Raw genomic sequence first — 16,394 nt, forward strand, 5'->3', positions numbered from 1 at the left:
CTACCTGAGCAGCACCTTGTCAGTGCTTGGGTGATCCTTTAATTTTTGATACAAAGTATACTCAGATAGGTTTGTTTGATTGTTTTAGCTGCACTTGCACGACTGTAGACATTTGCACTTGCACAGGTCAAGGAATTTGAAACTTCAGCTGGAATAATGTGCTAGGGATACATTCCGCCAAGAAGTAGCAGGTATAAATGTCTGATCATTGATCCAAAGTGGCCTGAAATAGGCTCCCCCCCCCCCCCCGCTTTGGTTTATCCTGATAGCTATCAAAAGGCACTTTGTCAAGAAGAGCCAAAGGCAGAAGTGATCTTTACTTGCAAAAAGGGGGTGGTGTAATTTATACCACCTTCACGGCAATATCCTTAGAGTTTGTCTATTTGCACTGAGAGCTGCTTGGGCAAGTAAGAAAATGAATCCTACCCATTCTTCTGGTGAAGAGGAGTTCCGACAGGATCACCTTTAAAAGGGATTTTTGAAACAGCAGCTGGAACATATGTTTCTATATGTGCCAGCCAAATCTGTCCTGTCAAAACACCCTTTAGCTGTTGAAACTGCTATTCTTAAGACAAAACAAAAGGGGGGAGAGGGAAACATAATAGGCTGGTTTGGAGGTCATGGCAAGTCACCTTGTGGAACAAGCCATACGATGCACGTAGATCCCCTGCGATCCCATGATGACAGAATATAGGGCACATCATGGGTCCTTGTCTACCTCCTCCCCACTTTAGTCTTCTCAGAGCTATCCCAGGGACATCACGGGAGCACCACCTGCCATGAACCACTTTTGGTTTGCCACAGCTTGACTCTTCCCTTTCATTTTTCTTCTTGGAGAACATCCGTGTAGGCTGTCAAGCTACCTTTATTATCTCCTTCTGGACATACATGAGCTGCCTCTCCAAGGAACCTCCATTGTTCCTTGGAGGGGCTGCTTGTGTTCATCCCCCATTTTTATTTTTTTGTTCCAATAATGTATGCAAATAATTGTGCACATCAGTATTTTTAACATGTCATGTCAGCAATACAGATTAGTGCAGGGCATCCCTAGGATAGGTACTTGCCAGAGTGTGCCTGCTAGCCAAATCCAGCAGGTAGCCATCATGTACAGTGCTGCAGATAAGCTGCACAGACTAGGGAATTGGGCTTGAGGGGCTCATGGGCCCTTCCAACTCTACTATTCTATGTCTTCAAATCTGGCATAGCAGGTTTAAAAAATAAGCACAAATATTTGTGCACATTATGAGAACAGAAGCAGCAGCAGCAACAAATTAACAAGGAAGCAATCAGAAGCAGCTCCTCTAAGGTACTGAGCAGCCCCTTGGAGAGGTAGTTTGTTGATGCCCTTTAGGAAATGTGAAAGCCAACTTTTCTTCTATCTTTCACAACCCTAAAAAGCAAAAGAACAAAGGGGGAAAAGGAAAAAAAGTCAAGCTACAACAAGCCTGAAAGAGTTTATGGTGGGAAATGGAGGAAGGGTTTGCCAGCCACTTGACAAAAATGGTAAGGGGGTTTTGCCACTCTTGCCAAGTAACTTGCTTGTCACTGGATTTGTCCCACAATGGACCATGTCATCCAGGTTCAGACAATACAACAACCATTTCTGGGTCAGACAAATCCAGCTACAAGCCATGGGCTGACAGAGTGGTTCATAAACCAAAATTAAGCTTCCCTGACAGACCCATCTAGTTGTGAAGCAAATCAAGAGTGTAGGTGTATCTGATTGGTTAAAACCTGAGTCAAGATACATTTTCTAAACAGGAGCTTGCAACTAAGTTAAAAGCAAGTTGCTCATTCTCATGTGAAACTTTCACTCATGTATCATTTGTTTAATATTCAAGATCTAAATGAAAGAAACAAAAATAGTTTGAATTATTGTTGTATTTATGCTACAAGTTTAATGCATTGCAAGAAAGTGATGTGTTAAATATATTTCTATCTAAAGTTAATGTGGCACATCTAGAGCAACATTTTGAGGATAAAAAGATAGAATGCTTTCCTAACTGGCTGTCTTTTCCCTTGCTTTTCCTCCCTTTAATTTTCCTAATAAGTATTCTCAAGCTGCTCTTCCAGCACTAAGTATGACCCTGATATTCTGAAGGCGGAAATCTCTACTACAAGATTAAGGGTAAGAATGCTTAATTTGAGAGTTGCTGGAAAACACGTAGAACCTATTGTGTGCCCTTTCAGATATTTTCTAACAAGGCACTGAAATCCCCATGTATCCAAATTAAACATTTGCTAGCAATGCACACATATAAATACATGGTTTATGGACATCAGTGGTGTCCATAAGAAAAGTAGTACTTGGTTTAGGGTTTGTTCCTGCCTGTTGCCTGTATATAGAGCTATATGCTATAAAGTTTGGGAATCTTTTTAGGATTTTTAAGAAATGCAATACATGTATAATTTATACTTTCAAAGAGCAGATTCCTGGTTCCTGAGTTATTGAATTGTGATACTCAACCCTCTCCCTCCTCACCCTGATTCTATCCCCAAAGTGGCATTTGGGAATCCTCCTCCAATTCATGCATGTCTGCTCTCTCTTTCTCTTGCTGTGTGTGTAGGCACTATTGCTTTTGAATAAGAACAGGTGGCGTGCACACACAGCCAATGACAAATTAACTTAGCAAGTAAATGTGGATTTCAAGTTTAATTACTGTAATGAGGTTATCCAAATAAAGAGGTGTCTTGTAATCTGGCATGTCTCTTATGTTAGTTACTTTCTCATGAACATCAAGAGGAAGATAGAATTCCTTTGTGTTCAACAAATACTAACAAGGGCTTATTTATATGTGATAGCAAGGCTGGTAGTGTTGAAAATGAGAGATACTGCTAGCAGACAAAATGGAACGCTGGCACACATACTACTCTTTTCAGAGCAGTTAGTCCTTTTATGAACTATTAGTTCACACCACATTAGTAAGCGCTTGCATATCCAAGAGTAGAAATTGCCTGTTTTTCCTGTAAAAGCTAACTGATTTATATAGTATGTAAACACTAACGAGGACTAACAATTCTAGAGATATGTTATAACATATAACAAACTCTTGCATTATTGATGTTTTTGAAACCATCTCGAGATTTCATTGAAATATTAGACAGTATATCAGTGTAAAAATTACTCCAATTCAAACATTTTGGGCTGAGCATATGGGGAAGCCCTGTGAAAGCATTGCATTTGCCCTTCCTGTGATACTTATTAAATAGTTATGTGCCCTAGCCAATATGTACGTACCTGTGCAGGATCTGCTGATTGCTGGGATGTTAAAGTTGGGTATGTATACACTAGCACCCTTGGTAAATGTGTTTGAAGGTACTGGGAGGCATAAACAAAGCTTACAAAGTCAAGTTCTTACTGACTTGCTTTGGTCCTCAAGAAGAGGTACTTTACCACTGAAAATGCATATTGTGATTAGAGGACAGTCATGCAGTTGCAACTGATATTTGCTCCACACTGGAAAATATCCCTGCATATAGAAAGTGGACAGTCATACACAAGCACACTCAGGTATTTGGTGGTTGTACTAAGCCTCTGCAGATAGGTTGAATCAGCTGTGTAACAGTTAGTGTTAACGCCTGCATTTCTGAACAATCCCACTTGCAGAGACATCCAGTTTTTCACAATATATTTTATTTGCTCAGAACATGTAGTCTACAATCCTGCATGTGTAAAGGGCAAGAAGTAAAATGGTTCCTGTAGAATTTTAGTATAAACCTCATTTCATCTGCTGTGGCATCACTCACAGTATTGTTAGTGTTGACATAACCAGACAACTCCTGAAGCATCTCTGCTTCTCTTGAGATATATTCATACATATATAGAGAGAACAGCCTTGGAATTGACAATATTCTTGCTAGCCATAATCAAACAGCAATTCAGTTCAAGCAAGTGCATTTGATTCTACGCGGGTGAGTGAAAAGGCTGACAGGGGAATAGCTTTTCTGTTAACTTGGTTTCTGTGCTAGCTGCAGTAGAAGAAAGCCCATTTCTCTGTGGCTAGTATAGAAAGGCTGAAATTAGCAGAGGAGGGATCTCTCCTTCACCTCCTGCTAGGTAGAAGGCTTTTGAAAGCAAAACATCCCCTAACCTATGAAGAAACTAGAAGTCTGTGTTTCCAAGAAGTTTATGGAAACCAGAGCTCCCCTTCTTCCATAGCCAGCAAATGGTTGCAAGATTGTAGACTTACATCAGGCTAGGAAAACAGTTCTGTGAGTTAGTGATTTTTGCTGGCAGTTACAAGGCTAATATCCTGAAGATTATTCTTTTGAGCCCATTGCTTGAAATTAGTCTTATTGCTGGGAGCTTGGAGCAAATTGAACTGCTAATGATTATCTGTGAGGTATGGAAGGGACTCTGCTTAATGTGGATTTCAGGGCTGTTTGGGAATGCACATTACACAACAGCAGTGCCCAGGAAGGTGGTGACTTGTAGAGGAGGGAGGGTTTAGATAGGGCACCAGGGGAGTTGCTCCAGGCATGCAAAATTTCTTAATACGTGGAATTCTGACTGTAGCTTCTCCCAGCCCCATATGCAACAGTATTCTGTACTGTGGACTCTTAAGGAGGTAGGGAATCACCAATGCAGTTACCTCTCTCGAAGTTCAGTTCATGTCACCCTGAGATCCACTAATCATCATATAATTTATGAACCTATCTTGAAGAACAAGCATAGTCATGAAAGAAAGGCCCCTAGAAATAGTGTTTAATCTTTCCTTATTTGACTGGAAAGGGTCAAAGATAGAGGGAATCAATAATTTTACAATATATTTTCATTACCCACATTGCAATTTTGTGATAAAGCACAGGCTGCAAAAAACATTGTAGCTAATTAGAAAGTTCCAGAATCATGTTTTCCTTTGAGATTGCTTAGACAGCCTAAGTGAAAAAAACCTTAGCCTTCTGAGCACCCTTCACTTCATCTCTTACTGTGTTACAGTAACAGAATCAGGCACTTTTGCTTTTATTTTTTAACTAGCGATGATTTAGCATTACATCTAAATCCATTCAAACTCTAGTAACTCTCAACTGTATTTTATGACTGCAAACTAACTACAAACCATGGTTTCCCTCCTGGTATACCATGTTTTTTTTTTTCAAAACCAGGCAGTGTGTGGCTTGGGGAGCAAGGGATTTTACATACAAAATATAATAAGGTGATCCCCAGTGATACTTCATTAAATGGTTGTAGTATCTAAAAAGTACTACAAACAGATTCTATAACCAGTCAAGAATGAAATATCATTGTTTGGTGTATTTATTTGCTAACATATAAAGGCGTTAATTATTCCAAATTATATAGTCTATTGTCTCAAAAGGGATGTTGAATCTTGTGTTTTTGCATCACAGGTTAAAAAGCTGAAGAGGGAACTCTTGCAGATGAAGCAAGAATTGCTATATAAGGAGCAAGGCTATGAAACATTGCAACAGTGAGTATAAGAAAATAATTGAAATTGACTTAAATAATTCAGGCTGCTGGTTAGAACCAAATCATTGCATCCATTTACAAAGAAAACCTTTAGAATAAGAAAACTGCTTCATAAGGACTCAAAATGGGGGTGGGCAGCTTTGGGAGATCCAGGAGGCATTTTTCCCCTGTAGCCCCCACAGACAGATAATTAATTAATGTTTAATTAATTAAATGCTTTTGCTTGTTTGTTTTTTTTCTGGGGTGAGATGGCCCAGTGGATGGAGGCCACATGTTTCCCTGCCCTGCCTTGATGGGTGATCAGACCCTTATTACTTGTGCTACTGTCATGGGAAAAGGCATGGTATAGTGCAAAAGCTGAAATATTCAAAGCAGAATTTGAACTTTATTGTCATTTATTACATTTCTATACCACCCAAAAGCATGAATATGTCCAGGACTGGAGATGCGCTATGATACTTTTGTCCCAATCTATTGCCAATAGATTTCTATTCCCGAATATGAATTCTCACAGTGTCCTGCACCAAGTAAACTATAAACATGTATAGTGTGAGCACCTAGTTGACAAATAGCTCTGCCCTGAAGAGGAAGAAAGAAGTCTAAATTGGCCACATGGCGAAATATTAATAATGAAGCATCAGGTGTGCTATATTACAAATTTAGAATTTACAGCTCACACTTAAATATGTTCACTTGGGAGTAGGTTGAACATATTTCTTGCAGCCTGAGAATCTGAGAATTCAGTTTGTTGGTTGTTGAACTAGTGATGGGCCTTTACAAGTAGTTGTGAATTTAAATCTTGTTGTGATTCAACATGGTGCAAGAAAGATTCACCACCCCACTGAAGCTGAAGGGAATGAAAGTTTATACACCATTCATAGTAGCAAATCTTTAAAATGTAAATAAATGGTGAGGGAGGGTGGACAAATTAACTTCTTGGGCCATAGTTTAGTTTTCACTTAAAGCATACTTTTTAAGTGAAAACTAAACTATGATCTGAAGCATAAAATCTTCTGCTACTATCACAAGATTAAATGTTAGCCAAACACACTGGTTATATTGCTTTAATGTAACAATGAACCATTGTTTTAAAGCAACTTGCTTGCAAGCAATTTTGATAGGAATCTAAAGCACGTTTGGGAAACTTTCAGCAGCATACTGCAAGCAAACAATGGACATTTGTTGTAAATATTCAGACAGCCAGTTTTTGGCTAGCATTAATTCCATTTATTGAAAGCAGGGAGTCAGAATATTGTACATCCTGGAGAACTATTTATTTCTGCTATGCATGTTATAAAAATAGTTGCAGCTTAAAACTGAATCATCATACTCTAAAGCAGCGAGTGTGCAGTGTGCTGAAAGATCTCTCATTCATGTCACTTGCTTTTGTGTACCATTACTGTCTTTTGGTAGCAAGGTGGCAAACTTCAAATGTGGTCAGGGAGTATAAAGCTTTGCTGTCCATAGCAGAAAGAGGTTCTTGGTGTATTTTTTTGGCAGGATTCAGACATAATACTTAACTGTAGTTAAGACTAACCACCTGGGGAGTGGCTATGTTTAGCTAGATCAAGACATAGCAACAAACTAGCTGAAATAACAATAGCTTCATTTCTATACTATGAATAATAATTAATACTGTTATTATGTATTCATTTCATTCATTTCTATGAATTGTATTAATTAATTTCTTCACTAATAGGTAAAGCTCTCTGTGCAGTTTACAAAAAACGAGTGCATAAAAGCAATACAATAAAATACCATGAAATCTTATCAGGAGAAAAAAAAACAATGAAACATACATATAGTGAAGACTGATTCTGCATAAGAAAAACATTGGGTAATCTCCCCCAAACCCTGGATAACCAAGTATATCTTATCCTAACCTGGTGCCCAAAAGAGCACAAAGTTGGAGCCAGGCAAGCCACAGCAGGGAGGTCATTCCATAGCTGCGATGCCGCCACAGAGAAAGGCCCTCCTCTTGTTACTGCCCCCCAAGCTTCCTTCAGAGTTGGCACTCAGAGGAAGGCCTGAAATGTTGACTGTAGTGTCCAACTAGATTGTTCCATCAACAATTGTGGAAGCAAAACAGGAAACAAAAACTTTTGAACTCCTCCTTGTGGGCACAACAGGGGATGAAGGGGTGACTCCCAAGGTTGAGGTTCATTCATATTAATCATAATTTAGCATTACATTCAAACACAGTCCTTGTAAGCATAAAGGTTAGAGTAAGAGAAATCTGTTCATGAAAAATTTAGGCTGAACATCTTTTTCTTTTAAATAGGCATGCCATTTTCCTTTTCTTCACAAATGGCTCTCCCTGACTGGTAATAATTGCTATCCATAGTGGGCTAATGGATTTTGTTGTGGCGATAAAGTCTTTCCCAGCTATTTGCACGTTCAAAAGGGCCCTTGCCAGTAGTTTTGATCCTACTTGTTTGGAAAGAAGAAAGAGAGCCAGTGTGGTGCGGTGGTTAGAGTGTTGGACTACACACCCTGGAGATTCAGGTTCTAGTTTGTACGTGGCTATGAAGTTCACTGGATGACTTTGGACCAGTCACCTACCTTATAGGGTTGTTGCTGTGAGGATAAAATGGAGCTATGTAAGCTACCTTACATAGCCAAGAGAAAAAAAGGTAGGCTATGAATGCAATGGAATAGTAATAATAGTAGATGATAGATAAAAGAATCAGGTGCCTACAAAATCAACTGTGAGATATACTGTGATTCAAGGAAATGAGGGCAATGCAGTCAGTGAGGAGGCAGAATCTTGGAGGAAGACACAAACGGAGAAATAGGGGATATTGAGGAAGGATACATATGCCTTTGAGTTTTAGAGCTGTAATAGCCTAAATTCACATAACTTGTTGAATCTTTGAATGAAGGCTTTTAGCATATTTTAACATGATACCATGGGCACATCTTGGGTGCAGTGGTGCTAATTAAAATCACTGGGAGTCTTGCCATGGATTTCTATAGGAGCAGTTTGTTACCCCCTCTGTATGAACCTGGGTCCACCTTTTTAAATAGTTTCTTATCAGATAATGTTCTCACTGCCTGTACATATATCAGGTTGTCTACCATCTTTCTATATTCCTTGGGCAAAAATGAATTCCCTTCAAAGAATTCTAAGGCATGAAAAATTATACTGATAATTTTAGAGTCCTTTTTTAAGCTGGCAGTTTAATGTCAAAGCCAAGAAAACACTATCAGCACTGCATGTATTCTGTGTAAGATACCATATGTACATGGTGCTTGAAGATTGTTTCTTACTTTTGAAGTGCTTATGCATCCTTCTCTTAGAAAGCAAATTTGCAACTGAAAATGATGGGAGATAAAAGTTGAGGGGGGAGCACCTCACAAATTGTGCCCTCTAAGCATACTATTTCCCTTTTTATTTTGTTAAGGCACAGCATTTTAATTGCTTGTATATGACTACTGTTTTTCTTGCTTTAATTCTGATCTTTAGATATTACGGTAGTGTTTACCTTTTTATGCAAACCAATTTGAAAGTATTCCTGCTGAATGGCAAGAGACAATATTGAAGATAAATAACTATTTAATTTTTTCCTAGGGTTTTCTTAAATTGTTCCTTTGTAAAGTATGCACTATAGCTAGACATGAATACCTAAAAATATTTTTTCTAGCACTTGTAATGTGCAAAGTGCTTTGCAGTCCTTTCTGCATTCATTCCTATGGGCCAAAAGATATCTTACTTTAAATGAGTACTTAGCAGCTCCATTTTCTTCCATTTTAGCATTTTCTTCCATTTTTAGCATCCCAGTCCAGATCTTAACCCCATCCCTCTCACATGCATAACTAACGGTCCTGATCTGGACAGAGGATTTAAGTAATGTGTGTTTTGTACCTAGATGCACTTTGCAGGTGGGACACTATAGACATTTGTAAAGAGATGTATTCATTTACCTCTGCTGAATAGGGCTCAAATCTGTGTGGTTTAGTACAGATTAGGATCCAAGTTACTCAGTCTGAAGTTGAGCACTAGATCCATTTTAGGATTATTGACTTCCACCTACAAATTGCAAGAATTATTGCATTCTTTAAAAATTGCTGTGGACTTTAGAAAGATTTTATTATGTATATGAGTTATTCCATGATATGCTGTGGTACTTACCCTGATAGTTGTTTTGGGGCCAGGTGGAATCTCATTGACTCACATGTGGATACAGAACAGCTGTTATGCCTAGGGAAAGCTAGAATTAGAAGAATGAGAATGCAAATATACTTTAGTTCATAGTTTCTTGGCAAGATATTTTCTTCAGAATAGCTTCTTAATTTGTGAAAAATCATGTAGTTTTGAATACAAATGAGACGAGAGAAGAAAAATCTAAAGACTGAACAATTCCCTTCTTTACTTATGATGAGCAGCAGTAAAAAGACAAACTGGTGCTGCTGTATGTTTATCCATTTATACCTCTGTAAACAACATCCTATGAAGCCTACTCAGCAGTAAGTTTCACCATATTCAGTAGGATTTACTTTCATGCAGCCCTGCATCCAGGGTGGGAGAATTGGTATCTTCCACAACTCAGATGTGTGCTTGACCCTCTAGGATTTAATTTTTGGAAAATTTCCTTTTTAAAATTACAACATGACAGACAATGAGAGCCTCCATTTAAAATATGGCAGCCTGTTTAAAGAACAGGAAGAGTTTGAAAATAAGACATTCTGAAAAATTCAAGGTATAAGTAACGGTAAGAACATATCAAAAGTCTCATCTGAAAGAACCTGCAGAACACTGCTTATTCAGGATATTCCCTGACTAAGGATGGATTTTTCATGATAACAATCAATTTTCCATGGTTGCAACCAATAATTACTTAAGATTCTGAAAAAAGAGCCTCAATAGTAACTTGATTCTTGAAGAATTAAATATTAAAACTTTGTGTTATAGAGTTAGACCTTACCCCATTGAACTGCTTTTCAGTTTCTATTTCAACTATGTTCTGTATCCAGCCATCAGTGAAGATATGTGTATGCTTTCCTGTAGTAAGAATGGTTTGTTTATTCTGCAGTTATTACAAAAAGTAGGGCAAGATTGGATGCTTATTGCTAAAGGGTAAAGTAAAAAGATAACTCAAAGCTATCTGGAAAAAAAATCTACCTTAAGTCACCCATTACTTTTGATGCTCACAATCATAATGGCTCTTACTTGTTTCTTGTTTTGTTTGATAGAATTTATAATGGTGTGTTGTATTACAAGATTAAAATTAAATTTGTGGAATATAACCTACACACAAGTTTTTAGCTTCCAAACTATAACAAACTATTTTGTTTTGCACCTTGTGGTATCTGCTTGTTCACAGAATCTTTGATATTGCTTTTTCTTACAAAATAAACTATGCCATTCATTTAATCCCTTTATATAGCCTATTATGTCAATTAACACACTGATAAGGTTTGCAGGTGACAACAAACAAAGCTGGATGGTTGCCACAATTGTTACTGTTTCAGGTCATTACAGTGGTTATCTTTGCAACCATTCCTACCACCCCTCTAGGCCTGCATCTCCAGGGCTATCAGTCCCTCTCCAAGAAGGCACCTGTTTGTGATTGGTCTGCTGGGTGCTTCCCATTTTCCACCTCCTGCAGGCATTTTTAACCTCTTTTCCCCTTTCTCATAGCAGATGAATATCCCTTTCAATGTCTGTCCTATTGTTAAAAAAAAAAAAAAAACTTCCTTGCCTTGTGATTCACCTGTGTCACTTCTACCCGGTTCACCCTACTGTCACCACAGATACCCCCATTCACCCCCACATAGCTGTTCCGTGTGCCTCTAATACAAACCATAGCATGACTTTCTCCTAAACCCCCCCCCCCAACTTCACTGCCCATCAGAAACACCTTTACTGCACTCCCTTCTTCTTTCTGCCTTTGTTCCCATCTGGTCTGACATTTATTTGATTTTTATCCCTCCCCATTAGCCACACAGTTCCCTAGGTGTCTCCCTGTCACACCAATGAGGACAACAATTTACATGTTATAGCCTTTCCCTCACACTTCCTGGTGCCCCTAGTCCAAACAACAGCTTTTGGCACCCACCCCAACTCACCCTCTGTTCACTGTGCTGCCTGGCACCAAAACCTCTCTTGTCCTCTTCTACTTCCATTTTAGCTAGGAGACAGGTGAAAGTTATTTACAGCCCTTCTCCCACCTGGTGCCTGGCTCCACTTAGTACCACACTTCTCATACTTCTTCTCATACTTCTTCTCTAACCCTTGTATCCCTGCATCGTTAGCAGTTGTCCCATCTATCCTGCATCTCACTCGTGTTGCAAGTCAGAAGTAGATCTTTTTCACACCTTCCCTCTGCCACAGTTTATTCTTGGCTTCATTTTTCCAGCCTTCTATTTACAACCCAATTACCTCCTCTCCTCTTCCCTCACACCACACACACCTTCATACCATGTTTTCCAATTGTAATCTGTTCCTCGTCTATTAAGAGCATACTTCACTTTGAAAGAAGATTAAAGATAGTTTTTGGTATTCTGGTTGTAAAAGTAAAAACCAGCCTACAATTAAAAGATTTTTTAATTAACTAGTTACCTCAGAGTTGTGCTCTTCTGTATGCTATGTTAAAGACAACATGCTTTTTTTGGTCTCTTTCTAAAGGAATATTCCTACAAGGGAATATAATAATGTTTGAGTTTTCTTTTTTGTAACAACTTCAGTACTTCAATACATGTTCCCTTTAACTGCTCAAATACTACTCCTCATAAGAGAGGAAAGCCTGTCAAGCAAAGCAAGCAGCAACATCTGTGTTGCTAGGCAGACAGCGAGAATAGAGGCTGGATGACTCAACTGACTGCTTGTTTTGCCACCCTGTGATTTCATGATTCTTGAACCTTCAGAAATAAAGCAGCCCTCCTTGCTTTGGACATTATGACAAATAATCATGGTGTGGACAAACCATTGTGTAGCCCATTGTCTCTTATCATAGCTGGCAACAATGATAAATCATAAGGGCTAGTCACCATGACTGGGTTCAGAGAACATGGCAGACCAACAATGATAACAATTAATGGTTGCTTATCATGTCATGTGAACCCTCCGCACAGAAGAGGTGTGCAAGGGGAAGTCACAACTTGCTTATTCTCCTGGCCTGGCCTTCACATCCTTTCCATCAGTGAGCGGAGGAGATTGACCAGCACTATGTGCCCCCTACTGCAGTGCCCCACCTAGAAATGTGACTGCTCCATCTAACAAGGAAGGACAGCTACACAGGTGCTTCCGTATGAGTGTGCATAGGATGAGTGTGCTTCCGTATGAGTGTGCAGCCTCAATTTCAAAATGATTTTAGTCTTTCCCAAGCCAATTAGATAATTGTACAGGATCTCAGTAGTGCTGTTGAATTCCTGAAGCAGAATCTATAGGAGTTTTGCTTTAAAATGGAGCTGCTTTTTATGGGTGGTGATGGTGCAGAAATAATTGAAGAGAGATTTGGACATGAAAGGCAGAGTTTGGAAGTGTACTTTTGCTAAAATTAAAGAACTTCTTTGTTTTGATTGTAGCTAGATATTTTGCTATGAGAAATAATATTTCTAGAATTACTCATTTTTCCTTTCCTGCAATACGATTTCCTCCCGAATGTGAAGAACAACATTTCTCTACAGTTAACACTAGTGTTTCTTTTTCACAGAATTGACCAAAAAATGTCTGGAGGCCAGAGTGGGTATGAACTAAGTGAAGCCAAAGCCATTGTAAATGAAATGAAGTCTATCAGAAAGGCTATAAGTTCTGGTGAGAAAGAGAAGCAAAATTTAATGCAGGTATTTTCATGCCATTTGTGTCCTGGATGGTAAAGGGTGGTTGCTTATTTATTTATTTGGGTAATCATAGTTTCTCACCTTGCCCTTTTGAAATACATTTTTGTTATGCATAGTGTTTTCATTAACTCAAAGATGACCTTGAATTGAGAGTGTTTCCTAAATAACTAGTAAAGCAGGCTTCCCCAACTTGGTGACCTTTAGATATGTTGGCCTTCAGCACACATCATCTTTGGCCTTTAGCCATACTGGCTGGACTAATGGGGATTGTAGTCCAAAACATATGGAGCACTAGGCTGGGAAAGAATATTAAAGCATTGACATAAACATTTTGGACCTCTATCCTTTCCATCTGTGCAATGTTTATAGTGTGTTGAACATTTATAATAAAATAATGAAACATTCTGCCTTTTTTCAGAGTCTTGCAAAGCTGAGAGAGAGATTCCTCCTTGACCAAACTATTGGCAGATCAGAACAAGATTTGAGATGCAGCCCAGCACATTCTCAGCTATCTCTATCAAGACAAACTTTGGATGCAGGGTCTCAGACGGACATTTCTGGTGATGTAAGTTTTTCATCCCGTTTAAGGTGCTTTCAAGCAAGACCTTTATCTCACCTTTTCTGGACCTTATTCACAGGATATTGGTAAAGATAATGTCTTCTATGTATAACATGTGTATGTTTTCCCTTTTTCCCCATCTTTTTTCTTATCGCAGATAATCCATTATTAATTTTTTTACAACAATTGAATGATAAAGTGAAGCCATGAAACACAAATGCTGAGTTCCCTTCTATGCCCAGAGACACTTCAAAATAGGATAAATAATTTGCCTGTTTGATAAATTCCTTTTTACCTTTATAGTAACAGTAATCTATTTGTGTGTTCTGCAACAATTCTTCTATATTACAGTTTTATCCCTGTACATCGCTATGTGTATGGAACAGCAACTCTGCAAGTAGAAGCACTACAGAGGTTCATTTTACAACAGGAAAAAACTTACCATAGGGGTTTAATTCTGCTCCACATTGGACTGACAAACATGCAACTCTGAAAGAAACCCCCTCTCTTATTTGATTACTGGGGTACACTGGATTCCTGCCATTAATCGGCCTGAGATCAGTATATGTCCTGGGCATTTTTGTAATTCTGTTTGCCTTCTGTGTTCTTGTATAAGCCTTCCTGGTATCCCAGTTAACCTTGCGAGGTTCCTTGTACCCCAATAATTTTTGTGTTTTGTAAGTTAAACATTGCTATTTAGGACTTTAAAGTGTCCTTTGGATACCATGAATAGGTTGACAGTGTCCAAGCATTAAAAAAGTTAACTCACATTTCATTAAGTAGAACCTATTTGTTCTTTCCCAAAAGGAGATTATCAAAATAAACTTTATAAAGTCAAGTTAAAAGCTTCCTGCTAGTATCAGAAGCTGATGTGGAAAGATCTCATCTAAAACATATTTTGTACACATGAAACTGATGGACTAGAATTAAGATTTTACCAACTTAGATATCTTTGGCATTTCATTGACTGATATGCCAGCCATAGGTTTATATCCACAAATATTTTACAAATGTTGTATATTCCATCATGAAAGGTTGTAGAAGTGATTGTTCTAGGATTTTCTGAGAACAAGCCTGAACTTGAATGTGATTTTTAGCAATCTCAATTTCATTGAAGTCCTACTTTGAACTTCATTGATCTCCACCAAAGTTCTGAGTTCAAAGTAGTAAGTAACAACATGGGACATAATACGTGCTGTTTTCAAATACCCTTAAAAACAGAATTTCACCTGCTTGTATTGAATTCTGTCCTAAAGTGATTTAGCAGTAGAAAAATTGAAATGTCATTTTAAAATGCTTGAGTAATTGGGAGCTTTTATGCTGAAAAGCCAGTGGTTAATGTTTAGAGATTTGTTTCTATTTTTGTAGGCAATTTATTTAGACAATTTAGACTTGCTTGCTGACTATTTTAATTGATTTGTGCAAAATAAGGTTGGTGATTCTTTCAACAGGTTGGTGTGAGGAATATGACCAATTTAGCTGAAAAGGTCAGACTGAGTCTTCAGTATGAAGAAGCCAAAAGAAGGTAATGACCAGGTGTATTTCTTTGTTAAAATGAAACTTGTATCTGAGATAATGAAAGCCTGGAACCAATCTAATGCTTGCAGTGACATCTACTGGATGCTGTTACAGGAAACACTACCTAACATTCTTATCAGGATCATTTTTCTATTCTTTCTAGACTGTACCAACTTGAAACGTTACTCTGTCTTGAAAAAAGATCTCCAAAGTATGATAATAGCAACAACAAAATAAGAATTGTATTGTCTGTAAGCAAAAGACATTTTATTTATTTATTTATTTATATTTATTTAAAACATTTCTATGCCGCCCTCATCGCTACAAAGGCTCGGGGCGGCTCACAAAGAATACATAAAAACATACATAAATAATAGTAATATAACAATTTAAAAGAAAAAACATTTAAAAACCCCTGGTGCATTCTCTGCTAATTTTAAAATCCTAATTAATTCAATAATTTAGCAATTAAAATAAGTTTTAAATAAAAAGGTCTTAGCCTGGCGCCGAAAAACAAATAACGACGGCGCCAGGCGGACCTCTCTGGGGAGCGCATTCCATTATTGATTTTATTCATTTATTTTATTTTCTGCCTCTTTTCCCTGAAGGAACCCAAGGTGGTTTACATAATCTTCCTCCTCTCCATTTTATTCTCAATACAGCCTTGCAAGGTAGGTTAGGTTGTTTTGCATAGTACCCACGATGAGTGTGACAGAGGATCAGGCACATTATGTGCACTTAGCTCCCTCTCTCCTTCCCCTTCCCTCTCATTCTGCTCTCTGTGTCAACCCTAATTGCAAGCTGATTTCAGCTTACAATAGCTGCCAGAAAGTCACCATACCAACCTCAGCTGGGGCCAATATGCAGTAGGCTACCCCCTGCCCCCTTGCAGCTGACGAGCATTGCCTCACTGAGAAGGCTGGAAGTTGAACTCATTGAACGTCAGGGTAGGAACCCTGTTTGCATTATGTGGGCAAAGAGGAAGAGAAAAAATTCTTCTTTATCTCCATAGTGCAAACAGGGCTGTTCCTTGAAGTTCAGTGAAAATGGGGGAGAAGGGGGAGATGATCAAGCACTCAGACCTCCCATCAAGGTGAACAGAAGAAT

At 38.4% G+C, this 16,394-nt stretch overlaps 1 protein-coding gene across 1 annotated transcript in view; it reads left to right on the forward strand.

The window, feature by feature from the left end:
- The window catches only part of LOC123025539 (protein WWC2-like), a gene marked incomplete at its 3' end in the record, with an annotated part of 35,875 nt that extends 20,581 nt beyond the window's left edge, over positions 1–15,294 (forward strand). Inside the window, exons 4-8 of the mRNA XM_044434359.1 lie at positions 2,052–2,128; positions 5,350–5,429; positions 13,084–13,213; positions 13,629–13,775; positions 15,221–15,294. Of these exons, the coding sequence (XP_044290294.1) occupies positions 2,052–2,128; positions 5,350–5,429; positions 13,084–13,213; positions 13,629–13,775; positions 15,221–15,294 (508 nt within the window). The remainder of the gene's footprint in view (positions 1–2,051; positions 2,129–5,349; positions 5,430–13,083; positions 13,214–13,628; positions 13,776–15,220) is intronic.
- Between the last annotated feature and the right edge of the window lie 1,100 nt (positions 15,295–16,394).

This window comes from Varanus komodoensis, unplaced genomic scaffold (assembly GCF_004798865.1).
Source record: "Varanus komodoensis strain SLA01 unplaced genomic scaffold, ASM479886v1 scaffold274, whole genome shotgun sequence".
Taxonomy (NCBI): Eukaryota; Metazoa; Chordata; class Lepidosauria; order Squamata; family Varanidae; genus Varanus; species Varanus komodoensis.